The 26,522-nt window shown below is 46.9% G+C and overlaps 3 protein-coding genes across 3 annotated transcripts in view; 2 read left to right on the top strand and 1 right to left on the bottom strand.

The window, feature by feature from the left end:
- The window catches only part of LOC135815797 (terminal uridylyltransferase 4-like), a 55,871-nt gene extending 45,936 nt beyond the window's left edge, over window positions 1-9,935 (top strand). Inside the window, exons 30-33 of the mRNA XM_065329138.1 lie at window positions 1,736-1,783; window positions 3,528-3,613; window positions 4,503-4,611; window positions 6,966-9,935. Coding sequence (XP_065185210.1) covers window positions 1,736-1,783; window positions 3,528-3,613; window positions 4,503-4,611; window positions 6,966-8,281 — 1,559 coding nt within the window. The 3' untranslated portion in view covers window positions 8,282-9,935. The remainder of the gene's footprint in view (window positions 1-1,735; window positions 1,784-3,527; window positions 3,614-4,502; window positions 4,612-6,965) is intronic.
- Window positions 9,936-11,428: 1,493 nt separating this feature from the next.
- On the top strand, window positions 11,429-18,389 carry LOC135815794 (pyridoxal phosphate homeostasis protein-like). Its single transcript, XM_065329136.1, has 9 exons — window positions 11,429-11,617; window positions 11,727-11,757; window positions 13,257-13,351; window positions 14,360-14,473; window positions 14,775-14,886; window positions 15,215-15,352; window positions 16,203-16,351; window positions 16,711-16,809; window positions 18,064-18,389. The coding sequence occupies exons 1-9, from the start codon at window positions 11,540-11,542 to the stop codon at window positions 18,130-18,132; spliced, it is 885 nt and encodes a 294-aa protein (XP_065185208.1). The 5' UTR covers window positions 11,429-11,539; the 3' UTR covers window positions 18,133-18,389.
- LOC135815791 (transcription elongation regulator 1-like) lies at window positions 18,367-26,505 on the bottom strand. Its single transcript, XM_065329130.1, has 15 exons — window positions 26,356-26,505; window positions 26,150-26,282; window positions 25,500-25,929; window positions 24,972-25,350; window positions 24,282-24,580; window positions 24,014-24,095; window positions 23,653-23,785; window positions 23,079-23,287; window positions 22,790-22,952; window positions 21,675-21,842; window positions 21,299-21,481; window positions 20,613-20,792; window positions 20,178-20,258; window positions 18,843-19,004; window positions 18,367-18,533 (listed from the first exon to the last, which is right to left on the bottom strand). The coding sequence occupies exons 1-15, from the start codon at window positions 26,373-26,375 to the stop codon at window positions 18,387-18,389; spliced, it is 2,769 nt and encodes a 922-aa protein (XP_065185202.1). The 5' UTR covers window positions 26,376-26,505; the 3' UTR covers window positions 18,367-18,386.
- Between the last annotated feature and the right edge of the window lie 17 nt (window positions 26,506-26,522).

The following is a 26,522-nucleotide window of genomic DNA, read 5'->3' as shown; positions in this document are numbered from 1 at the left end:
AAGAAACGACCTGCCACCCGTTTGCTCGGCATTGATCGGCCAGATCCGCATACCGCCTGTCCTTCCGCGAGTTACTGACACTGAATCTGTCCTCAGCACAAACTGTCAACTCCATCCAGAATACAATCCTACGACTCGTAGAGTACAGAACTATATCTGGTCTTAGGGTGGTAAGTGCAACACAGCTAGGGAAAGAAATCTTTGCACTAACTGAGTCGACAAGAAGTTTCCAGTCTGAGGCCGCTGACAGGAGATCAGTCGTAACCAACTTTCGTCTGGGCTGAACGCGAACTGGCTTCTCTCCCGCCTTGCAAAACGAGATGAAGTCAAGTTCATTTGAATTTGAGAGAGAAAGAGAGAGAAAGAGAGAGAAAGAGAGAGGGGGAGAGGGAGAGGGAGAGGGAGAGGGAGAGGGAGCGGGAGCGGGAGCGGGAGCGGGAGAGCTGGCGAATAGCCAGAAAGAGCATTACGAGGTACATTGGTATACCGTATATGTCTCCATTACTAGCACAGTCTCTAATACTAGCACACTGTGAGCACCTTTTGAAACATTATAAGCACAGTCTCTATTATTAGCACGGTCTTGGTGGAAATCAATGCTGCATGCATGATATCTAGCATGTAATTCTTCTTGCTCTGTATGGATTGTATTAGTTGAAAAAATATAAGCACGGTCTCCAATCTAAGCGCGGTCTCCAATATAAGCGCGGTCTCCAATATAAGCACAGGGTAGAGGGGTGTTGAAAAAAATATAAGCACGGCGCTTATAATAGAGAATATACGGTAATTATAGGCTTGGTACATAAGATAGCACATCCGAAATAACTGTGCTACTTACAGTCTTACACCAAAATATTATGTAAGCAGGCTAGGCAGTCAGGACTTGACTGCTCAAGGAGAAAGAAACCTAGAGGATAGACACAATGAAATTAAAGGCTCAGACAAAATGGAACAATCGTATGGATTTCTTCTTCTTCTGGAAACGAATACTGGCCGTTTATAGTATTGACCCTGGTACAAACTTAAATAGATAAAACCACCTCTCTCAATTGCTCTTTCTGAAAAGTGGTTACCTTGAAGCTCTGCATTCTTTTCCCTCGCGTCCATCAATTGCTCCTGGAGATCAGCATTCTCGACATTCTCCCCATCCAAATCCTACCGCAATCCACCGGACTTTGCTTTCCGATTATGAAACAGTTTACGCAGCCTTTTACTGCTTTATCTGCAACCCACTTCTTCTTTGTAACCTACTTTGTAACTTCTCCAGTTCTCTATTTTCCTCTTCGATGTTTTAGCTCTGTACGTCGGTCAGTCACCTGCAAGCTTTTTTCCTTTCCCCTCTCCTTTACAAATTTACAGTGACGGTTGTGGCATGTACATTTTCATCCAGCAACTAGTCTAGACTATCTCTCTGGCAGTTGATGGCACTCACTTGCCAGCTTTAATACACATCTCTACACCCTTACCGCTGATCAAACACACTTACCCTTGCACACACCACTTTACCACATTGCTTCCTGCTTTCCGCTCTCAATGTGCCTTACTTATGGTTAGATGCTAATGCAAGTGCTAGTGCTGCACTGCTGCTGATACATGTGCTAGTGTATTCTGAAGTACCCTGATCCAGAGTAGAGCGAGGCCTTAGCATGTGAGCACATGCGGCTAAGATGGGTGGCACAGTATTTTAAGGTTGCGACGATTCCGTGTCTTTCTCTGCCATGTGCTGTGCTTGCAGACCCCTTCCTGTTGAGTCACAATCTAGCCGGTGGGCTCGCGTACAGAAGTAAGTGGGCACGGCAAGTGGTTTTCTTCTGTCAATCCACATCTCAACACAGGGATGTACATGTACACTAAGTGACTATGGGAGAATATCACACAAGATCTGGGGGACATCCCCCCCCCCCCCCCCCCCCCCGATTGCTAGAACCGTTCTGCAGTTTGAAAATGTTCCACCCCAGGACATCCATCTGGCATTGGGTACCTTACATTGGCTGGGAAGGCAAACGGTATTGCGGAAGGAGACATGAGCTTCGCCTTCATCGCCTGTATGTTGAGCTCTTTCTGAAAAACAATGCATCTCTAATACCTGCACCCACTGACAAAATTGAGTATGAACCACTTACAACCACTTACAACCACTTACAAAAAAAGTTTTGTAAGGATTGAAAGTTGAACTCGGAGTTAGTCATAACTCGTTACATTTTGTCCTTCTCCTTTTTTACCATAAGGATTGAAACCTCTTTTTTGTGTGTGTGTGAGGGGGGGGGGGGGGTCTCAACCAATTCAAATGAACAGTAAGCAAAATGATGTGACATGATGGGCGAGGTCACATTATGTGAACTACGGGTGTACTTGCACACACCTGTGGTGATTCTCAACCTCGACAATGTAGGATGGCCATATTTGTGGCGCCGTAGCTGGTGGCAGTTTTCCTATCATGAAGATGTTTTAAAATTCCCTATCTCTGTGGTCCTTTTTGTTCCTGGGGAGCCGGTGCATGTGTTTTTGCTAGGGGTGAAACGGTTCGGGTAAGGAACCGGTTTTGGAACCGCCAGCTGAAAAGAATCGGGTACCCGTTTCGTCAAATTTCGAACCGAAACTCGAAAAATCTCGTTCTTGTACAAATACATGTACACGTCGTCTACTCAAGATTTTAAATGTCTTACCTTACGATCCCGACTCTTCCAAAGAGTTCTCTGGTCATTATCTTCTTCGCACTTGGACTCTCCGATGTCTCATTCTTGCTCGTAAAAATGGTTTTTTCTAAAAAATAATTGTCGCGAATGCATTTTGTCGGTCTGGAGAAAAGAGTGCATGGAACCGATACCCGAACCGTGGGAAACAATGCTGGCATTCGGGTACCCGAACATGAAAAACATGGAACCGTTTCACCCCTAGTTTTTGCCATGCTTTTGTGCAAGACTGGACTGACTGTCTTCCTGGATACTCATACTCACACTTGAGCTCTGGTGACTGTTCTATAAGTTGTTTCCTATGTGCATACATGCCTATGTGTGTATACATGCCTATGTGTGTATACATGCCTATGTGTGTATACATGCCTATGTGTGTATACATGCCTATGTGCATACGTGCCTATGAGCCTATGTGCATACGTGCCTATGTGCCTATGTGCATACGTGCCTATGTGCATACGTGCCAATGTGCATACGGTGCCTATGTACCTATGTGCATACCCAATGCTGTAGACAGCAAGCTGTTTCGACCATAAAGGCCTCATCAGTACAGCTACGAGCTAAATAGGCCGAGCTACCAGCCATGGTGCAAAGGAGGCACCACAGACATTAAGGTAGCTCGTCGCTCTAGCGCCAGAGTGCTCAAACTACAAAATGTAGCGAGCATTGCGCGTACCTATGTGCATATGTACCTATGTGCCTATGTGCATACGGTGCCTATGTGCCTATGTACCTATGTGCCTATGTGCCTATGTGCATACGTGCCTATGTGCCTATGTGCATACGTGCCTGTGTGGCTGCGCTGGTGTTTGAATGGGTGTCCTAATACAGTGCGCAACTTCATTCTGGATTGCTTCGCTAACGGTCTGTATCGCTTTAGCACCCGGCCACCGGCCCTACCCCAACGTAATATACCGGTGAGTCTGTGGCGCTTTCTGGCTCGTTTTTCTCCTTTCATGCCAAATTCAGCAAAAGAGTCCGTAATAGGGTATTCACGCATGCACGCACGCACACACGGGTAAAATGGAGAACCACGGTTTTGGGAAAGTTGTTATGGAAACCATAATAATATTGGGGGGGGGGGGGGGGGGGGATGAAGAATCTCTCAGGAAAAAATTGGCAAAGCCGTGGGCGTGGGCCTCAGGGCGTTTGTCATGGGGAAATCCCAGGGCTATACGACGCACGTGCTTAGATCTCGAGAGTTCTGAACCTTAGTTGTACGTGTGCATTCCAGCCTGCATTTTCAGACAGTGCCCATGCGGCCAATCGCTCATGGCGAATGCGAAACATAGTACAGAACATGTACTACAAAAATGCAGGACACATTATTTTACTTCCCCACCACAAATCCATGTCCAAACACGCGGCCAAGGGGAAACTGACCACGGGTGTGAACGGCCACGCTCGGTTGCCTGACGGTCTGAACTTTTATCTTGTCCCATGACCTCAGGTTTTCCCGTGAGTGTGAATCCCCTATAAGCTGGCTAGAAGTCCAACCATAGCTCCCATGCATACCAACATGCATGGCCGACATTATTACTACCGGTAAATTGGTACTCCGGCATGGGCTAGCAGCCACACCTCAGATCAGAGCCATGAATCTCATAATACACTGAACTTCACTCAAAGTTCTTTCTGTTTTCAACATTTCAGTTTTTGTGACCATCATCAGGAATGATCCCCCCCCCCTCCAGCCCGGACCAATATGTTCGCCTATTTTAAAATCAGGTTTTTTTCTGAAACTGGCTCATCATTCTCGACACTGTTGCTTCTGTCCCTGGTCTCCTTCTTGTGTTGCTGCCACAGTCCTACTTTTTCAACGCATCTTACCTGCGGCCCAGCAAGGCAGCGCCGCACCATAACGGCTCCTGCCGTACTTGCAACCAGTACGGCCACTTCTCAGCAGACTGTCCAAGTAAGAAAAAGGCCTAGTTGGCGTGCTAGTGACGGGACGTGTGCGGTACGCCTGTACGCCTGTGCGTCTGTGTACATGTACATGTATCTGCATGCTACCGTGTCGTTTCTGTCTCCTGCGGATAGCAGGCATGCTTGGCGTGTCGACATGCATGTGTTCCCGTGCACGCCACCCAGGCTGGAAGTGATGAGCTGAAGAGACGATGGTGTTGCCTGAGTAGCGCATAGAAGAATGAGCAGCTGAGAAGCCAGAGTGTGCACATAGAGCAGCTGAGAAGCCAGAGTGTGCACATAGAGCAGCTGAGAAGCCAGAGTGTGCACATAGAGCAGCTGAGAAGCCAGAGTGTGCACATAGAGCAGCTGAGAAGCCAGAGTGTGCACTGTGCACATAGAGCAGCACTCATCCGACCCTTTACATGTACATATATGTACTAGTTCTATTGTTGTATGTTTTCCTACTCTGTTCCATGGTAAGTATTCGAAGGCCACTATGTTTGGTCATTGGACTTACCTCTTTATCGTATGTTGTATGTACAATTGTACATGTACCCGTGTGCTCAGGGTTTTTAACAGTTTTTTCTTACTCTTTTATGGATTTTGTGCTGCTTTCTGCTGAACATTTTCTTTTCGGTTTGACCTAATTTTGAAGTGCATGCACTTTGGGGAGCAGCCTTGCACGACCCCTGGCCCGAACCTGCACATGCATACGTATACGCAGTCCCGTGGTACTTTGTGTGTGTGTGTGTGTGTGTGTGTGCCAGCTAGTTCGGTTGGTGGGTACACTTATGCCTGATTGTGTTGTGTCGGTTGCCAACAGGCTCAGCTATCCACTCTGATTTAGCCACCCACACTAGTAGCAAGTATTACCTTCACTGGGGGCAGGGGTAACTGCAGTTGGATCCCAGGACGGATACCCTGATGCCGTCAATCCTTTTTCTGCACCTTTTCCTCACCCACTTACTGAGGTGTGGTGAGCCCATAAGTGGGATCATTTTCAAGTTCACCCAGAGTTTTGGGGGTTTCAGGGGTGTCGGCCGTTGGGCGGTTCACTAGCCAATTGAGTCATCTTTCCAAGATTCCTTTTGAGTCTCTCTACCCTCTCCCGGGGAGACCCACGTGACCAGTTTTGGCAGTGAGCAACAAGTACAAGTAAGTGTGTGTGTGTGTGTGTGTACATGTGTACATGTTTGTGTGTTTGTGTGTACATGCGTACATGTGTGTGTGTATGTGTGTGTGTGTGTGCATGCGCGTGTGTGTGTTTATATTTGTGAAGCGTGTGTGACTTGTAGCAATCCTACAATGGCATGATTGTTGTTTCCAAGCCATGCCAATTTTTCCTGGCCTGTCTTATATAGCACTTGAGAAGAGTTTGTGTTTGTGTTCACTGTTCTGTTGGTTTTGCTGTGCTACTACACCGCTGCCAGGTGTCCCCGTGTCTTCTGTGTTGCTTTGTTTGTGCGTGAGTGAGCGAGCAAACGTGCTAGTGAGGAGGAAGGGAGGGAGTTCTGTGTATTGCTTTGTTCGCCATTGCCCAGTGTTTGAAGCATTTTGATGTTGCCTGAGCAAGCGAGTGAGTGAGTGCGTAGTGAGCGAGTCAGTAAATGAGGGATCGAGAAAACTTGCCAGTGTGGAGGAGTGATTATTCTAGACTTGCCAGTGAGCCGTTGCTGATTGAATCCACAACGGTTTCTTTCTCGTGGGAATGTACTGAACGAACACGAGTGCATAAATCAATCGAATCGTACACTGTGGGCAAGCCTGCTTTGCTGTCTTCTGCATTTGGATGATTGGCATCAACATATTGTTGAAGCCTTTTGCGTCTGAGAGCCTCTTAACAGTCTAACCCCTGAACCGTTGATGGATACGAGCACACTGTGATAAGCATTCACTTCTCAGAATCTCTCTGGCTAGGCTAGGTCTAGGATTGTCAGTTCTTTCCTGGAGTGGAGGAGGAGTGAGCCATGGTGCGTGTGATGTGCAGTAGAGTCGCGGACGCCCAAGAACGTTGTGTCCAATAGCCTGGGACGTTCTTATTTTTCAGCAATCTGGCTGCGTTCTTATAGCACTTTCTTAGAAACAATTTTGGGCACCAAGTCCTTCAGCGCTCGACTCTGCTGTATACACAACCTTGGCCTAACAATATGAGTGCGTGTGTGGATATGTTGCATTAATTGATAAGGACCATTATACGTGCATATGGGCGTGCATGTGCTGGTGGTAGCCATAGCAACGGGGTGCATGGCAGTGCAGGGTGTGCTGAGGGCATCAGCTTCACTGGGCTGCTGATTGCATACAATTGGTGCAGTGACACCGTTCATCGCCTTTTGCCTGTGTTTATGCACATCCCAACTGCAGATAGACGACAGTACGAAGTCGGTGGTGAGGAAGACGACGATGGTGGCCCTGCAATAGATCCTCCTGTTCTACCACTGCCGGCCCCAGCATTGGGAGGTAACACTACAGCTATTCGGACCGGCGGTGTGCCGCAAGATAGACAACAACCCGTGGCAGGACCGGCCTCGCCTGATATCAACCAGGAACTTTGGCACTTGAAACAGCTTTTGGAGCAGAAGCAGCAGCCCCACCTCCAGCAACCACAGCAGCAGCTGGAAAGACCTCATACGCATGGGGCACATGCCATGGCAACACCCCACGCTGCAGGTACCGTAGCACGGCAACTTTCCGAGCCCATCACTAGTGGTAATGCACCTGCTCAGAACTTCGCCCATGGATACACCATTGGACTGTCCGTATTTCAGCCCCCAATGCTGCAGCAACCGGTCCTACAACATCAGCAAGAGCAGCAAGCGCAACAGGGCCCATCGCAGCAGCAGCAGCAGCAGCAGCAGCAGCAGCAGCAGCAGCAGCAGCACCAGGAGGGGCAGCAGCAGGAGGGGCAGCAGCGCCAAGAGGAACAACAACAGCAGCAGCAACATCAACACCAGGCATCTCATCATCAGCATCATTTCGCAGCAAACCCGGCTGATGGTAGATTACTACGCCAATTCTCCGAGCCTGTCTCTAGTGGAAATGTACCAGCTCAGAATCCCGGCCATGGTTATGGTATCATGGGCCAACAGCCCACATCCCATCAGCATCTCCTTCAGCAAGTGTACCAGCACAATTACCAACAACAGCAGCAGCAGCAGCTATTCCACCAGCTTTTACAACACCCGCTGCAACCTAGCCAGCAGCAGTATCCACAGCAGCAGCAGCAGCAGCAGCAGCAGCTTCAATCACAGCAGCAGCATCCACAGCATCAGCATCAGCAGCATCCACAGCAGCGGCATCCACAGCAGCAGCATCAGCAGCATCCACAGCAGCAGCATCAGCAGCATCCAGTACAGCAGCAGCATCCACAGCAGCAGCAGCAGCAGCATCCACAGCAGCAGCAGCATCAGCAGCATCCAGTACAGCAGCAGCATCCACAGCAGCAGCAGTATCCATCGCAGCAGCAGCAGCAGCAGCACCCATCACAGCAGCAGCAGCATCCACAGCAGCAGCATCAGCAGCATACACAGCAGCAGCATCAGCAGCATCCAGTACAGCAGCAGCATCCACAGCAGCAGCAGCAGCATCAGCAGCATCCACAGCAGCAGCAGCATCCACAGCAGCAGCAGCAGCATCCATCACAGCAGCAGCAGCATCCATCACAGCAACAGCCACAATAAACCCAACGATCATTGTAATGAATGTAACCTCCAACACTTCACTGTACACTAAGTGACTTGTACAGCAGGTAGTATTAGGGTTTGGTGAGGATTGAAATCGTAATTTTCAGCACTTCTGCTTCTTGAAGCCAGCCAATAGCAGCGTTGGCTTGTCTAAACAAATTAGGAATTCGGCCAATCCCGAACCTTACTTCTATGCTCTCCCTTTTTTTTAATACCATGTCAAAGTCTCTTTCTCCCTAGAATATCAGAACAGGCAAAGCAGCAGGCTGCTTATGACTTATGCATGCTCTGCGCCGGGGTTTTTAACATGTCCCTCAGTTTTTTTGTATTTAGAGTGTGCAATGTGTCATGGTGCTTTTCCAAGATGCCTGCTGTTCGTCTTTTTCTGCCGTCTTTGTCTTCTCTCTTAAGTTCGTTTAGGGTTGTAGTGGTCACAGTTGCTTCATGTATACACCTCTGCTCCTCTGCCTGCGTGTGCGGGCCTGGCAGTCACTGAGTATGTGTACGCTATGATCATGGTGAATGTGTTGATGTGGTGGCACCAGCACCAGGGAGTTGTATACATGTATAGAAAACTAGACAACTCCCTGGATGGCGTATTGTCAGAAGTAGACACTGCAGCGGGCTACACCGGGCCGCATTGATTCGTGCTCATCATCGGATACCACTTTCGCTCGTGCTCGTCATCGGATACCACTTTCGCTCGTGCTCATCATCAGATACCACTTTCGCTGTGATGCCGGCAATACATGGTGTTATGGACTCCGCTTATAGGTGGTGTGTAGCCGCAGTCCAACTGACTTACTTCCAAGGATCTAGCACCAAGCAGAAGAAGAAAATACGTGTATGTGGGTTTGGTGTATTCTGTTGCTGTCAATTGTTTGCGCTGTTGTTTGTCGCTGGTGTATCACCTGGTTTGCGTGATTCTAGGCGCTCGTATCGCTCTAAGCGCTGGCCAAGTTTTGTAAACAACTGCCATGATGTGCTCTCTATAGGGTTGATACGGTTTCACAATACCGGCAATCATCTCCTGTTCACAGTATGTTGATTTTAATCAGTTATGTTATCAAAGTTTGTTTTCCGACAGCCTGAATTTATTTTCCTTTTCGGTAAGATTCGTGCTGTTTCATAATGCTCATATCGTTCAGTTTTCCATTTTGCTCTTTCTGCATTCATATTATTATTGGCTTGTGCGTTCAATAAAACGCGTTCGTTTTAGTAGTAGTACCAAGAGTAGACTCTCCTGTGGCTTATCAAGCAATTACACGTCTTGTAGTTACTCTTGGCAAGAGTGGATGATGTACTCTTGGTCTTGGTAGTACCACTGATGATGCCTTGTAGCCGGCCTTGTAAGACCCGAGTAGTACTAGTACTAGTCAACTGCTTGCTAGAGTAGCCTACTTGTAGAACCCTGACCCTATCATGTTAGAAGGCAGAGCTAGCTAGGATCTGTGTTGTTGTTGTTGTTGTTGTTGTTGTTGTTGTTGTTGTTGTTGTTGTTGTTGTTGTTGTTGTTGTTGTTGTTTTCAAATCTTTATTCTCACGATAGCCAGTGGCCAATACGTGTGTGTGTGTGTGTTGTTGTTGTTGTTGTTGTTGATGATTTTTATTTTACTTTGCAAGGCCAAACGGGCAATGGTGCCCAATTCTATGGAAGCGAATTTCAAAGCGGGAGAGAGCTACGGGGAGAGAGAGAGCCTCGGAGAGAGAGAGAGAGAAGAGAGAGAGAGAGAGAGAGAGAGAGAGAGAGAGAGAGAGAGAGAGAGAGAGAGAGAGAGAGAGAGAGGGAGGGAGGGAGGGAGGGAGGGAGGGAGGGAGGGAGGGAGGGAGGGAGGGAGGGAGGGAGGGAGGGAGGGAGGGAGGGAGAGAGAGAGCCGCTGAGAGAGACTGAGAGAGAGAGAGAGAGAGAGAGAGAGAGAGAGAGAGAGAGAGAGAGAGAGAGAGAGAGAGAGAGAGAGAGAGAGAGAGAGAGAGAGAGAGAGAGAGAGAGAGAGAGAGAGAGAGAGGGAGAGAGGGAGGGAGGGAGGAGGGAGGGAGGGAGGGAGGGAGGGAGGGAGAGAGGGGGGGGAGACTGAGAGGGGGGGGGGGAGAGGGAGGGAGGGAGAGAGAGAGAGAGAGAGAGAGAGAGAGAGAGAGAGAGAGAGAGAGAGAGAGAGAGAGAGAGAGAGAGAGAGAGAGAGAGAGAACGTTGGGGACATACTGCTTATTGCGATTAGATCATAGGCTTGTTATAACCCTTCCTCTTCTCAATCGATATGTTGAATTATTTTGCAGAATATATTCCCAGTAAGCCATGAACGGAGACCCCCTCGACTTAGGCTAAGTAAGTAGTTAGGGCCAGGCTATAGGCCTACATGTAGCTCTCGGCCTTTGCCTTTGGGGAATCCATAAATAAAAAATTATAAAAAATAAAAAATACAAGAAAATAGGCTACGTGTCTTTTCATGGCATGTCATTAGTGAGGTTTTGCATTCCGAAATTCGGCAAAAAGATTCGGCACGCGGAAGCGAGGTCGAAAATGCACACGAAGATTTGGAGTGTTTGTTCGGAAAAAGCTCACTTTGCCGAAAATATTTTTCGGATGCATTTTCTTGTAGAAGAGCGCTAGCGCGTGATTTATTCAAAGAGGTTTCTTATCTCGGCATCGCTTGGCAGGTGTCTTTGGCGACATAGCATCGTCAGCTACCTCTGACTGCTCCTCTCCACTGCCTGTCGATTCTCTTTCGCCTGGAGTGTCCTCACCGTCTTCTGTGTGGCTGAAAAGACTATGGCGACACGCATAAAATTTGACTTGGCCATGGAGTTGGTTTTTCTGAGGCGACTGAGGAGGCAGGTTTGGCCCTCGACTCTTTGAGCGATCAAAGTTCGTTAACCGGGAATCAGCAAGAAAGGGAGCACGGGACAGGACGTTGCTGATGCTGGGGCTCACGAAATAAAAACACATCATTTTCGACTTGCAAAACAAACGTTGGTGCGAAAATTCGACATTTTGATGTTCGACAAAAGACCGAAGAACGCCGAACCGAAATTCGGAATGCAAAACCTCACATTGTCACACATTCGCTACTGAAAAAATCATGTAGATTTATGTGTGAGGGATCCGGGAGTCGTGTGTGCATGCTGGTTGCTGAACCAAAATGAACAGAAAATTATTTTGAAAAGTTTTCAAAAATGTGATGTTTTTCTATAAGTTTTGAGGTACATGTTGTTGACTTCATACCACTGTTCGGCTCTCGTCCTTGGTGGTGAGGTTGGATGAAAGTACATGTACAGTACATCTCTCTTTTGGACTCCAGAGTTGTGCAATTGATTTGCGTCCATCCATTTTCAATGGTAAGTCTCTGGCTTCTTTCAAAGTTCGCTTCCCACGATTATCATTTCAGGGATTGCATTGTTCTCAATGTCAGTGGATTGGCTGCTTTTTTGTTTTATGGAAATCCAGGAGGAAGTATCAGCAGCCGCATGTACATCAGGTGAGGTACCATGACAGTGTATGTAGCTCAGTATCCGTCGGAATGGGATGCCATTTTAATTATTTCGTGTTACTAACACTATTTTTTTTAAATTTCATAAATACATACTAGTACCCATACATCTTCACAACACTCTCCAAACGGTCTCGGGGCTGCACCAATGACTAACAGAAAAATCAATCATATTTTCTTTTAGTGATTGGTGTAGCCCAGAGACCGTTTGGAGAGTGTTGTGAAGATGTATAGTGGATGGTTACAGTGGAGTCTTCGCGTTTTGAGAAATCACTAAAAAAACAATGAATAATGTTATTTACCGTGCAGTCATAAGATTGAAATATGAAAATATAAACTGTCATCCAGAACAGTTTCGCGCGTGACCATCATCAATCGAATTCGTCACTTGGTCAACAATAGAGGGGTTTACACGTAGAGCAAGAAATAGCAGTGGATACAACTAGCGTAGATGACATGTGTGTTTAATTCCCGTAGCTATGCAAAAGACGTTATTTCAGTAACATCTGGCGCTAGCCAGGGTCCACACCACTTTAATTCCGTGTTTGTTTGTGCCATTGACATGCCTGGCGCTATCCCGTACCTGCCCGTACCGTACCTTACCATCAAAGACAGTTGGCCACAATATTCAAATAGGGCTTTCAAATGCAAGATATAACATGAAGTAACTTGGAAGAATGAGTATGTATGCGAAGTGTATCGGGGGGAATGCATGGAGGGCGATAGTGCGGGTTCTAATCCTAAGTTATGTCTTGAAAAAAAGAAGGAGAAATGAACAATTTATAACATCCCTATGCTTTTTGTGCCTAGGTCATCAAGATGGTAGACGGTGTCGTATTACCCTCGAATGCAAAGAGAAAGTTTGATGTAGCCAATCAATGGAAAAAACTAACATTTCCATCAGTTCTAATAACATGCATGATGAACTAGGCAAAAAAGCATGGCGTAGGGCCCTGAGCTTCCAAGCTCTCTCGTTAATACCATGTTGTGTGTGTGTGTGTGTGTGCGTGTGTCACAAAGTACTGTAAAGTAGCGTTGATCCGGCCCATGTTGAATTTCCACCTGCGAAGCGACTTCAGCGTATAAGTCGAAACACAGTGTTGAACTGACACATGCACTGTTGTACACAATACGATTACGTGCCAGTGCATGTATACTTGTGGATGAAAGTGTGCACAATCCAGCATGACCAGTCTGATCTTTTGTGTAGTTGTACATAGTACTGCAAGTGACAGACTTGTTCTAATTCCCGCCCCCTGTCGAAAAATTAACTGGTGATTGACACAGCGTGGGGAGGGGCAAATCAGCAGTACAATGTACTTTATGGTAATGGCAAAAGAATGGGTTAGTGCCACACCGGTGTGTGTATAGAAATGGTGGTGTGTGTGTACTACTTGAAGAGTATGAATGATACAACACCTTCCTTTCACTGCTTGAACTGACCCTCGTCTTACAATTTGTTGTTACTGATGGTATGTTGTGAGTAGTGGCTAGCAGTGCACAAGCCACAGCTGAAGTGTCAGTCGGAGACGCGTTGAAATCAGTTCTGGATCGGATCCAGAGAGCCACCAAAGAGCACAAGGTATGTGATCTTCCCCTGTACCTGTACCACCAGGAGTACATAACCCCCAGAGTGTGCAGCTCCAGCTGTGGGATCTGCACTTCACATCACATGTCATATATGATAATTCCGTAGTCATTACTTGCACCCTGTGCATGAGCATGCAGGATTGTACGCAGTCCTGCTTTCTGTTCAACTCTCTGGTGTTCACTTTGCAGTGTTTGCCATGCCATGCGATGTGAAGTTCTGCCGTCGCAGCACTGGATAGATGTTGTGCAGGCAATTGCGGTGTGCACACGTGGCGGTTATGTACTCTTGGCACAACTAACAGAATGTGCTATTTATTTCAGTATTTCGCTGTGTAGAAGCAGATTTCCGCAGCTCTGATGCACGGAACATTATTCCTCTGTGGGCACTACGAATACATACGTAGTTCTTATAGCCTATTGTCTCGTCGTGGATTAACTTGATGTTGTGGGAGCAGCTTGTGAGAGTATTGCTAAGTGGCTTGCTTCTTAATTATTGTCTCCTTATTGACCTCCTTGTTGACCTCCCTCCTTGTTGAGTCTTTAAAAAGTGGTCCAGTACATGTATTGTGTATTACAGTAGCACTCTAAGACTTACGTATCTCCATGGGCAAACTGAACATGGACTTACTATACAAAGCACATGTGCATATACTTCTTATCCAAACATACCTCAGTAAAGGCCGATTCATACTTCATTTCGCGTACGTGAAAGTCATGGCGCGACTGTCGCGCGATGACTTTCCCGTACGCGAAATTGTTGAGCTCAGATCAACTTTTTTCGCGTAATACCTCAGTGTACATGGATCAATACACCCGTGCTCGTGACGATGTCCGTACAACGCAAGACGTTCCACTGTCATTTTGTTGCACTCTTTTTTCTTTTTCTTTTTTTTGTGCGGACCTTTTGATGCCTAATCACAAATTATTGTGTTTGGTGGGTTTTTTGTTTGTTACTGAGGAGAACTATAACATGTACACGCACTCTTCTTTTTTTTCTTAGGATAACCGTCGGTCACTGAGCGCCCCTCAACTTGTTGCAGTGTCCAAGACCAAGCCTGTTGAGCTCATTTTAGAGGCATACCAGGCTGGTCAGCGTCACTTTGGTGAGAACTACGTACGTCAACCACTACCTTTGCGTGTTTATTGTGTTCGTCCGTCTGTGTGTGTGTGTGTGTATTTGTGGGTGCTTGTAGGTGTTCATGTGGGGGCAGAAGAACAGTGTTGATAAAAAAACCTTTCCGTAGATCAATTTATTGCTGCGATCTTGCATGCTTCTGCTGTCTGTCACAGCGATGTGAGTTAGAGTGGACTTCAAAGTATTCTCATGTGCTTACTATATGCATGCCGGACATCTATGGATCCACTAATATCTAGCTGTGTCTGTACATGTATATCTCTTCCGGGCTGTTCAACAGGTGAAGGAGTTTGTTGATAAAAGCCACAATGAGAAACTTGTCAGCTTGGCACCTGATATCTGTTGGCACTTCATTGGACACCTGCAAAGTAACAAATGCAAGCAGCTGATAGGTACGTGCCACGTCTATTTCCACATGCTACTATACATGTACTCAGATGTAATTCACATACACAGGATTCTAAAATTTGTTCACACGTACCTTATATAATATAAGGAGAAGGAATAACACAAGCTTCAGGCTCTTTCCCGTTTCCAATCAATACTTCAATATTTCCACAAGCACTTTCATTGCCTTTTGTTGAGGTGGATACAGGCAGAAGAAGAAATTTACCAGTACGATGCTATTTACACTCCGTAAACATACCCTTCTTTTTGATTCATACTTATTGATCCTCTTTGGATCGCGTCAAGCTGTTTGTTTTTCCACTATCCGTTCAGGTGCACAGGGTCTGTGCGTGGTGGAGTCGATAAGCTCTGAGCGTCTTGCTACCACGCTGAACAATGCGTGTGAGCGCTGCAACGAGCGGACCGAGCCGCTGCAAGTCTTTGTGCAGGTCAACACGAGTGGAGAGGAGAGTAAGTCCTTGTGTGACTACCATGCACCAGTAGCTAGTTGCAGTAACGTTAGCTAGTTGCAGTAGCAGTAGTAGCCAGTAGCAGTGTAGCAGTAGCAGTGGCAGTGGCTCATACATCTAGAAGTACAGTGACTGAAGTACAGTGAATGTACATGTATAAACTGTATTACGCAGAAATCAGAATGAGGTTCTAACTGCAAAAACTGTTGGATAGCTCTGCCCCGGGTATTGAGTACTGTGTGAGCAGTGCAAATGGTCTACTGTGTATCTAGTACTGTGTGAGCTGTGGAACTGGTCTACCGTGTATCTAGTACTGTGTGAGCAGTGGAACTGGTCTACTGGGTATCTAGTACTGTGTGAGCAGTGGAACTGGTCTACTGGGCATCTAGTACTGTGTGAGCTGTGGAACTGGTCTACTGGGTATCTAGTACTGTGTGAGTAGTGGAAGTGGTCTACTGGGTATCTAGTGCCGTAAAGTACCATTGATCTGCCCCCTGTCAATTTTCTGCCTGTGAAGCGACTTCCGTGTATGCAACGAAATACGATGTTGAACCGACGCATGCACTGCTGTACACAGTACGTGCCAGTGCAGGATGAAAATGTGCGCAATCCAGAAACATTGAGTCTGATCGTCCACGTTGTTGTACATCGTACTGCACTTGACAGCCTTGATCTAATTCCCGCCCCTGCCGAAAACCCAGCTGGGAAGCGACATGGTGTGAAGGGGGGGGGATCAACGGTACTTTTAAAGCTGCCCTCTTCTGCAACAGTTCTTGTCAAAAGCCATTCTCCTCACTGTACTTCATTGATGTGTGTTTCTACTTTCTATCCTCGCTTCATCGGTGCTACAGACAAACATGGGTGCGCACCGCCGGATTGCGTTGGCCTCGCTCGTCACATCATAGAGCACTGCGAGCAGCTGAAGTTCTGCGGCCTCATGACCATCGGAGCGCTGGCAAGAAGTCGAAACCAAGATAGCAATGCTAATGAAGATTTTGAGGTATGAACATGTAGACAATGTGTTTGGCTTGTGTGAATCTTCTCACTCACACACACACACACACACACACACACACACACACACACACACACACACACACACACATACACACACACACACACACATACACACACACACACACACACACACACACACACACACACACACACACACACACCACACCACACATACGCACACACACGCGCGCGCATGCACACACACACACACAGTGTTCGGTACGTTCCTTACGGTCGTCCGTTATGCACTCTGTACGCCGTTGTGCTTTTTCTTGCAGTACATGTACCCGCGCAGTCTTTCACATTCAGTTCTGTACTGTCTGTTGTTCTGTGTATACTCAGTGCTTGGTGGCATGCAGGGAGAAGGTCAGTCAGGCGTTGAGCATCCCAACTGACGATATTCAGCTCAGTATGGGCATGACAACGGACATGGAGCAAGCGGTGAGTGATGGCAATACATGTTCTGCCTTGTGTACTGAGTCAGGTATTACAGACGTTTTTAAAAGAAGGTGGCTGCTCCTAACATCGGAGCTTGTGCTTCCAGCCAACTGACTGACACTCGGCAAACCTGCAAGAAAGCACCCCTCCGCCCTGCCCCATGCACAGAAGTATGCTATTGCTAACAATTTGACAACCCGCAATAGGGCCTTGCGTGAAGTGTGACGTCAGGTCCTTGACAACTTCGTAGCAACTGGGTATGCGCGGGTACAAACAACCACTGCTTCCCCCCCCCCCCCCCCCCCCCCCCAGCACGTGGTGTTTTGCACTGAAAATTTCAAATTTTACAATATGGCTTGTGCACATTAGAGTAGACGCCTCACCGGCACGAAGTACTCGATATCCTTTAATTTTCCTTTCGGGACACGAGTTTGCTAGCTTTGTCCTCCTTTCTGCAGGGCACTGTAGTGGAGTGACTTGCATGAAATTATAAAAAATCGGGGTGCGAATCCTGCACTTTGTATTGCCTTTCCCGATGAGCATGGAGATCGATCCGTACGTACGTCGTGCATGCAGGTAAAGTGTTCTTTCGCGGACTGTGAGAAGTGATTCTTTGCGCTGTATCCTTTCTCGTGACTTCGGACATCTGAATTTGCTCTCTTTACGTGGCGGAAAGATGCTGAGGCCAGCGGGAATTGATCTCTGAAATATTTTCGCCAGCTCGTCGAAGACCCTTTGTTTCATCTTCGAAATACTGGGAAGACTTAACAAACCTATCAGCAAGGGGTACCTACATATAGAAAAGCTGTTTACTCAAGCATTGATTCCCACCCATCAGAAACCTGCATATTTCTGCAAAAACAGTGAAGAGCAAGGGGACTAAGTTTGTTTGCACCCAAAAATCTCGTTGGCATGCGTTGTCAAGTACCGTAAAATACCGCCAGAGCGCCCCGTCTCTCCCATCCGTCCCTCTTGTCAGGGACGTGATCCTCGTATGACTCTGTCACAGTCTGTGATGAAACACGAAAATTTGAGCTGTACGCAAGTCGCGGCTTGACTGACCTCATCAGGGTGACGTAGTGACAAACTGCACTGTTTCAGATCTGATATGCACAGTTGCACACTCTGGTTTATGTACTAACGTGCTATAAGAACGCAGCCAGATTGCTGAACATCCCTTGGAAACAACGTTCTTGGAAGCGGCACTGCATTGCTGTGGAAAAAAAAAACGTGATGTCTGTTTTGTTTATTCTACAGATACAACACGGGAGCACCAATGTACGCGTGGGAACGGCTATCTTTGGATCGCGAACATATTGTGATTAACAACAACAAATTCATACCAAACCATACAAAGTAGAATCACATATTACTGAGCAAGAGAAAAGTGTATGAAACACGCCATGAAATTGCACACTGGCAAAAGCAAATACCTAGTTGCTGTGAAAGAGCTTGAGCATGCATATTTTCATGGCTATTGACAGTGTTATGTACAGCACTATTATTCATGTAGCTGTCTATACATTGATGAGATCATTCCAATTTTTTAAACATGGTTAATCAATCAGCACAGTATATTTTCATCTCTTTCTTGCGTATCTGGCAGTGCTGTCGGATGCTGTGGGTGGTGGCGGGGGACCACGCTGCTGCAATTCTTTCATGTGTGCTTGAAGCATTTCGTCTCTTTCCTCTGCAATGGAGTCCATAATCAAGTGGCGACTGTCTTTCTACAATGCCAGGAAAGTACAGAGAAGAAAATGCACACCATATCAGTGAAACGATTCCTTCCCCAAGTGAAGTGTATGCTAGTACGTGTGACCTATTTATTACACATAAATTTACACCACATAGCATACTACTCAAACTCTGGACTGGCAACCTGACCTGAAATTCCACATAACACATATCATGTAGCCGAAAAGTGCACAGGCAAACTGCAGGAAGTCTTTGCAGGTGCTTCAAAAGGTTGGACATTAGGCCATGCACCCAACAAGCCTGGGTGAAGGCACGCTCTCAGCTCTATGAAGTACACTCACCTCCAACTGGCCAAGGATTTCCTTCTGATACGATTCACTGCTATGCCATAATTCTCTTGATTTGTGCGTGACAACACGTGTTTCTTGCAGGAGTTTCCGGTATGCATCACGAGCTGATGATGTCTTGTCACGGAGGAATCGCTGGAACTCTTCTTTGCGACCCTGAAAATACAGCATAGGAGCAATACACCAGTCGTCCCTCTATAATATAGTACCAAGAGTGCATAAACAAGAGTATGCAACTGTGGTGATGGGTCAGTGCGCGGCGCGCTGCCTTCATTACGTAACTTGCCTTCATCACGCTCTGAAAGCATGCATTCAAACTCACAATTTCTCGTACGAGCCCAGCCGTTTTTGCTCGATTCGTTCCAGTACCTACGCGATCTCTAAAGTCTGGCGCGTGAACTCCAGTTCCGTACGAAAGTTCATTTCAAACCAGAGGGAAAGTGCGGTGTTTGATTTTACGCAGTGCGCGGACTGCAGCTGAATGATGTAATGAAGGCAGCGCGCCGCGCATCTGGCCCATAGAAAAGAGATCACAGTTGCATACTCTTGTTTATGGAGTCTTGATAGTACTTGATAAATCAGCATAATGATCAGTAACCAAACTGTCCTCGTCATGCCCTACATTTTAGCAGTAGATCAGCTTCTTAACCCAGCGCCCTCCCTAACCAAGCAGAATTTCGGTAGCACAAGGGTGTCGGATTATAAGGGGACCACTGTTCCGAAGATGTAAAACAGGATGACCCAAAAGGAACATGTGAATAGGCCTTATGCACTTTGTACAGATGCACGGAATCCCGTAGAATCTTGTAGAATCCCGTAGACCCGGTTGGGTGTTGAATGTGCAGGACCCTATTGTGTTTACTGCTATTTCCACTATGAAATGGGCCATGAAGGCATTTCATACGAAATCTTTTTCCGGCAGAGATCTAGCTAGTCGTTAGTTCAATCCCAAAGTGAAGAAGGCTTGAAAAGTGATCGTTTGCCATGAATTGTGAGGCTAAATGGGTCAAACGCGCATGTATAGCACACAATGATCACCCAACCGGGTATGTACACACCTACGGCCCTAGTACAGAACTTCGTACATCTGTACAATGTGCATAAGGACTATTGGACGAATGCATCCATTTCCCGCCGTTAGGTTTTCCGGGCAAGTCCACTACAACCGTACACACTGTGATACCACCCCTGCTAGGCCACTCGTAAATGTACTATAAAGTTGTACCTGCCATAAATGGGGAAAGAGGACCCGCAAAAAGGTGATGGCCATCTTCGATGCATACCTCCCATTAAAAATGAAAAATTGTAAGGCACGAGAAGGAAACTTACGGGATCATTGGCAAATTTGTCGTACTTCGAATCAGAACGGATTATCTTTTTCACTTCCTTCCAGGTTGTTCCAAGTGTCAGCTGCACCAATGAAGCAACACAGTACAAACAAAACATACATTACAGGATGATGGATTCAGGAGCAAAGTGAGCATTGCACACATCTCTAACATCCTATCAATGGGTAGTCAGCAAGTGCAGCAGTAAGATCAAGCATAACCCGTAATATTGAATTCAAATGTACTGCCACGTGTTTCTAACAACGCCGGACACGAGCACATAGCGGTGTTGCAGATACACACAACAGAGAACTATAATGTTCGCTCACGCTTGACACCACAGCACAATATGCACACCGAAGCATGCATGTACCGTAGCAACGCCTATGGAGAGCGGAAAATGGCATAAAAAAAGGAACCACAGGCCCAGACTCACCCCAGGGATTTCATTCAACAGGCGATTGTAGTATGTCCGCTTCCTGCTACGCAAATCAGCGCAGTGGTCATCAAATATCTTCTCCTTCCTTTCCCTTGTAAGCGCATCAAGGTTCTTCCAGCGATGGTCACGGCGAAGTACAGATCCAGCGGCGTCCCAGTCTGTACTAGCATCCCGTACCTGAGATAGAGCAAAATAAAACATGGACTTGGACTTGACTGCAAGACAAAGAAGTGAAACAATCGACAGAACCTTCAACTGAAAATGCCTGGGGTAAAATAGGAATGTACTGCCATGTGTTTCTAACAACGCCGGACACGAGCACATGGCGGTGTTGCAGACACACACAACAGAGGACTCTAATGTTCGCTCACGCTTGACACCACAGTACAATGTGCACACCGAAGCATGCATGTACCGTAGCAACGCCTATGGAGAGCGGGGTGGAAACATGGGATTCAATCAGGAATATGTAATTCGATTGGAAATAAGTAGTCAGCACAGTGTGGAATGCAGACTCGTGTTGGCTTACACAGTGCTGCTCAATGAAACCCAATTGCCAGTTCACAATCCAGTGTTCGCAGGTCAAGAGCTGCACACCACACGGCGCTTTATAGGATTTCAACAAGCAGCACAGTACATTGAATACAATACGAGAGGTGACAAACTCCCGAGTTAGAACATACCAGGTCAGCCAACAAGGCCTTCATGGCTTGCTCAGCCTCTTCTTTGATGTGATTAGAGCGACCGATCTCCACTTCCCGCTGGTGCTCGCTTCGGGCAAGCTCGACTTGGCGTGCTCGCTCCTTGATGCTAGCTGCGATCCTGTCCTCTCTCTCCCGCTCTTGCATTTCCTTAGCTTCCTTCTCCTGTAAAGAGGGAAAGCGTGACAAAATACAGGGTTTATACTCCAAGCGGATAAACAACTCAACATACGATACACAACATTGGCTCAGTAAAAACAAGTGGCTTCATATGGCATATACCATTCAGATAGAGCTAATAATCAAAACATCATGGCCAAAATATGGATACGAGAATCGCAGCCAATGTCACACTTACATCAATCAGACGCTGACGATACTTCTTGAAGAGCTCCTCGCGTTTGTCAGAACCATCGACTACATGGTAACGGTCATCATCCTTGAAGTCGTCTTTGATTTTCTTCCAATGTGATCTAGCAGACAAATTGGTGTCCTCTTTTAACATTTGAAGGAACTCTTTCTCCGCCTGCATTCACACAAGGCAAAAAATGACCATAGTTAGATCAAAATAGTTGACCAAAAATTGTCCAAAATACAAGGCGAACACACACATGAAAGTAACTGGAGCTTAGCACTGTTTCCTACTGACAGCAAATAAAGCATTTGCAGTGTGAGTGAACAGCAGATGCAGTGATTATGAACTGCAAACTGCAGTGCCCTGGAAATTAAAATACAACATTAGTATTTACACATGATTACACTCTCCCCCCCCCCCCCCCCAACAGACACAAATAGTTGCGTGAAATCAATAACCAGATGTCCCATTCCCAACCACACACGCAGAGAGATTGAGAGAGACTACAGCAGTCAGTACAGGAATGAAGGAGAGAGGTGTTTTTAAGCGGTGACAGTTGGAAGGTTAGACGAGCGGCATAACTGGTGGGTAACTCACCATAGCAGGAGAAACAGACTGAGTGGTTTTGACAGTTTGTCAACAAGCAAACTAACTGCATACAAGCGACCTGAGCCATCAGGCAGACCTTCAGAAGTACATGTCACACAATAGGCTCCATAGCATCAACAACACCACACAGGACAACAATAGAGCAGCAATAGAACTTTGGCAAAAAAGCAACCCAAAAGAATGCTAGGTAGATGCAGGACAGAATCACAGCACAACCCCACAGGACATTGATTCTACACTGCTGACGCTAAGGAACCAACTAGGAACCAACAAAGCAGAGATCGCATGTCCGAAATGACTCAAAGTCATCAGGCACTAAAGAGCACCATGTGCAGTGGAAACCCAAAGGCGCAAACGCGATAAAAATCTCTGTCAGACCTCAGTAAATGCCGATTCCCAGGAAAAGCAACGCCTACAAATGAAGATCGCAGAAATCGCTGTCATGCACATTCAACATTCGAGAGTTTCCACTGCACACATGGCACTGTGGGTGATAAACTGTGTCTCACCTTCTCTGCAGAGCTCGCCTCTTCATTGCGAATTTTCTCTAGACGCTGCAATTGTTCTTCAACGAAATCATGGAAGAGGTTCTCGCGTTCCTTCATCCTGTCGATAGCCTTGAACCGCTTATCACGCCCATGCTTCATAGCAAAGTCACTGAAAGAAGCACGTCTACAAAGAAAGAAACAATAACAAAACAAAATGCACTGTCAAGAAATATCACACAAACCAACAAGCACTGCATTGCAAAATTGTGACTCTGCTAGGAAAGCAACAGAGAGAACAAAAAAGACATACTTTGTGGAGATATCAGCTTCCTCTAGAAGAGTCCGGAAGTCAGCGCGTTTTCCCTTGTGCTGGTCTTTCTTTTCTTTCCGCTCCTCCTCGGCACGTGTACGCAAGTACTGGTCAAAGGCAACCTTGCGCTCCTTAGCACTTAGCAACAGGTAGCGAATGTCACACACCAGCTTACTAAGCTCCCTCTCCCATGTGGAGAATGCAGACACCTACAAGTCAAACAGAACAGCAAGCAACATCTGCTTTAGCAAACTGAAAGAACAACATGCACAGCAGGCTTCTGACAATCGCATTAGAAAGTAGTAGCTGGTGGCAGTCAGTGTAACTATGACAAATTGTACAGCTCACAGATGCAAGCATGGTCAAGACGACGCATGCTAATGCATTCACATATACAAGAAAAACATCATCATCCCGCCACCAGTCAGGACTACACTGCAGAGAAGCTAGACATGCAAAAGCACCCAGAAGCACTTTACTCCACTAGAAGAGTACGAGCTCTGGCAGTGATGTGTTGGCTGTTCTGGGCGGAACAACTCAACAACCAAGACCCGCTAAGAAAACAAAGTGATACCTTTTTCTCTGCAAGCAAAGCTTTGAACTCTTGCTGGCGCTCCTCTAGTGTCAACGTTGCACGCATGCGCTGTGCACGCTGCTCAATCGTTAAACCTTCTTCCTTTGGATCCAGAGACGTGTCAAGAGCAGGCCTTAGACAACACACACAAAGAGAGTCAACAATACCTGTTAGACCCAATCTAATACATATTCAAGTTAACCACATAGAGCACATGCAGTCAGTGTAACTATGACAAATGTACTAGGTTCATAAAGGCAAGTATTGTCAAAACAACAAATACAGGTGCCATCACCGAGTAATAAAGTCATCATCCTTCTTGCAAGAAAACACGAGCACTGTTGCACACCACACTTCACACCTTTTGGCTGGTGGCTCGCCCGTGGCATCTGCTGGACGCTTGGTTACTTCAGCTTCTCTATCTGCAGCTCGTCGTGCCGCTTCTGCAATCAAAGCACACATAGGCGAAAACAAATGGTAGTGAGAATATATTCCCAAATTGAATGTAGACAACATCGGATGGGCAAATACTCCCAACTCGTCGTCACCGTTCTACAAACTTCGCAAACGTAGGAAATTCTGGAACATTACATCAGAGCCTGGAAAACAAGCATACAAACCTCAATTACCTTGTTCTGCTCGCTGACGGGGAGTTTTCATCAATTCCTCCAAATTATCAATCCCCTGCAGCTCCTCAGGGATAGACCAGAAAGACTGACTGTTAGACTGGTTGAAGAAGAAGACACGATCATCGCTGGTGAAGACAATAACCCAGGGAGCATGGCCTGGAACAGGTTTGGTGGCAATGGGGCGTGTAGGCTCAGATGGCTTCTCATCTTTCTCATCTGCATCCATCTTCTCTTCACTGCCGTTTTCTTCACTCTTGTCTGCGTCTTTGTCTTTCGGCTCATCAGCATCATCTTTCTTCCTGTAAAAGATAAATAGTCAGAGCGACAAACACAGTTAGAAAGCTAGCAGAGATGCAGTGGTATTGGAAATAAACAATCTGAGTTGCACTTTTATACAATGCATCAGGAATTGATGTGAACCACTACCTTTCCATTCTGCTGCACTGTACACTCTAGAAATGATGTAAAAAAATACTTTAAAATAGCAATGTACAGCCATGTGTTTCTAACAACGCCGGACATGAGCACATAGCGGTGTTGCAGACACACACAACAGAGAACTCTAATGTTCGCTCACACTTGACACCACAGCACAATATGCACACCGAAGCATGCATGTACCGTAGCAACGCCTATGGAGAGCACATCGACATGCGGGGAGGTCATCACAAATTCACAATAGAAACTCACTCGTCTGCGTCGTCCTTGCTGGCATCATCATTGTCCGGCTTGCCGGAGGTAGGAGGTGGGATCGGTACCTGTGTGATGGGAGCCATTGCAGTGTCGAAGTCCTCGGGTTTCTTCCACTCTGACTTGGTCGTAAGTCGGTTGTAGTAGTAAGTGCGGCCATCGGGGTGCTTGTGCTCAGACCACACGCGTGCCTGGGCACCGGGCGGGATAGGATTGCCACCGGGTGGAGTGGGGAACGGAGGCATGGCTGCCATCGGCGGAGGGCCACCAGCCATCAAAGGCATGGCAGGACGAGGTGGCATCATCATAGGCATGGCACCTGGCGGCGGACCAGCTTGCATTGGCGGCATACTCATTGGCATACCCATTGGAACACCACCTATAAAAAGAAACACAAGCCATACATACCAAAAAGGCTTCAGTCGTACTACTTATTCACAACACATTGATTCCACTAGCCAAAGGCACATCAGATACTTGATTCAAAGGACACAACGTTGAACACTATACATATGAAGTAACACTTACCTGGTGGACCCATCATTGGCGGAGGCTGTTGCATTCCCATCGCCATCGGTGGTCCATCACTGTTACCCACTGGCTGCATGGGTGGAGGGCCACCTGACGACATGGGAGGAGGACCACCTGGGGGCGGTCCAGGGTTGGGCACAGGCGGAGGGGGCTTGTTAGGATCCGCTTGCTCAGGTCTGGTCCAGATGGTTTGGCGCGTGCGTACATTGCCGTAGTATGTCCGACCATCGGGTGCCTTGTGCTCCAGCCACATTTCACCATTCTTATCAACGATGGGAGAAGGTGCGGGCATGCCCGGACCAGGAGCGGGTGGTAAATTGGGAGGACGCATCATCACGCTTCCCATCGGTGGTGTTGGCATACCAACAGACATAGGACCACCAGGAGGCATCATACCAGGACCTGGACCCATACGAGGTGGCGGGGCCTGTGAAATATAGAAGAAAAAAAGAAACACATACAGCATTAAAAAAGGTATTAAACGGGCAAAAAAGCAAGGCGACAGATTTATAATATCAGCAAAAGATCTAAGCACAAAAATACATATGCCCAACATGCACAGAGATATTGGTTGCGAGGATAATTCTTTGCCAAATATTTTCACCACATGTCCACACGTACGTGTTGTGAGATAACGGAAAATTTACCATCATCATCCCCATTCCGGGTGGAGGTCCCTGATAGGGTGGTCCCATCGGCGGCATGTTCCCTCCCATTTGCATAGGAGGTCGTGGCAGAGCAGCATTGCCATTTCCTAAAGTTTCTGACGGCGGTGGAGCACTGTGGAAATAGAAGTGAAGAAAAATTAGTTCGGGAAGTAAAAAATAGGAACGCAGCAGTGTCAAATACCTACCTAGTAGCGGGCTCAGCCATCTCCCCAGCTGATGAGTGGAATGCGAACAATCAGAATCGGTTTTCTCCGCCTAAAAGAAGGATGATAGGACACGAAACCTTTACCGCTTCAAGAAAGGCAAGCGAGGTAAGGTGAAGTGAAGGAAGAAATGCGATGACAAGGGAAGA

This window comes from Sycon ciliatum, chromosome 4, assembly GCF_964019385.1.
Source record: "Sycon ciliatum chromosome 4, ocSycCili1.1, whole genome shotgun sequence".
NCBI classification, from domain to species: domain Eukaryota; kingdom Metazoa; phylum Porifera; class Calcarea; order Leucosolenida; family Sycettidae; genus Sycon; species Sycon ciliatum.
Note: the sequence above shows the minus strand (reverse complement) of the source record. Positions and strands in the feature narration are given on the sequence as shown.

Coding starts and splice junctions, on each gene's coding strand:
- LOC135815794 (XM_065329136.1), top strand. CDS start 11,540: ATGAAAGTACATGTACAGTACATCTCTCTTTTGGACTCCAGAGTTGTG. Junction 14,474..14,774: donor GTCACTTTGGTGAGAACTAC/GTACGTCAACCA, acceptor GCTGTTCAACAG/GTGAAGGAGTTTGTTGATAA. Junction 14,887..15,214: donor CAAATGCAAGCAGCTGATAG/GTACGTGCCACG, acceptor CTATCCGTTCAG/GTGCACAGGGTCTGTGCGTG.
- LOC135815791 (XM_065329130.1), bottom strand. CDS start 26,375: ATGGCTGAGCCCGCTACTAG. Junction 20,793..21,298: donor AGGCCTTGTTGGCTGACCTG/GTATGTTCTAAC, acceptor GCTCTATCTCAG/GTACGGGATGCTAGTACAGA. Junction 19,005..20,177: donor ACAAATTTGCCAATGATCCC/GTAAGTTTCCTT, acceptor CTGTATTTTCAG/GGTCGCAAAGAAGAGTTCCA.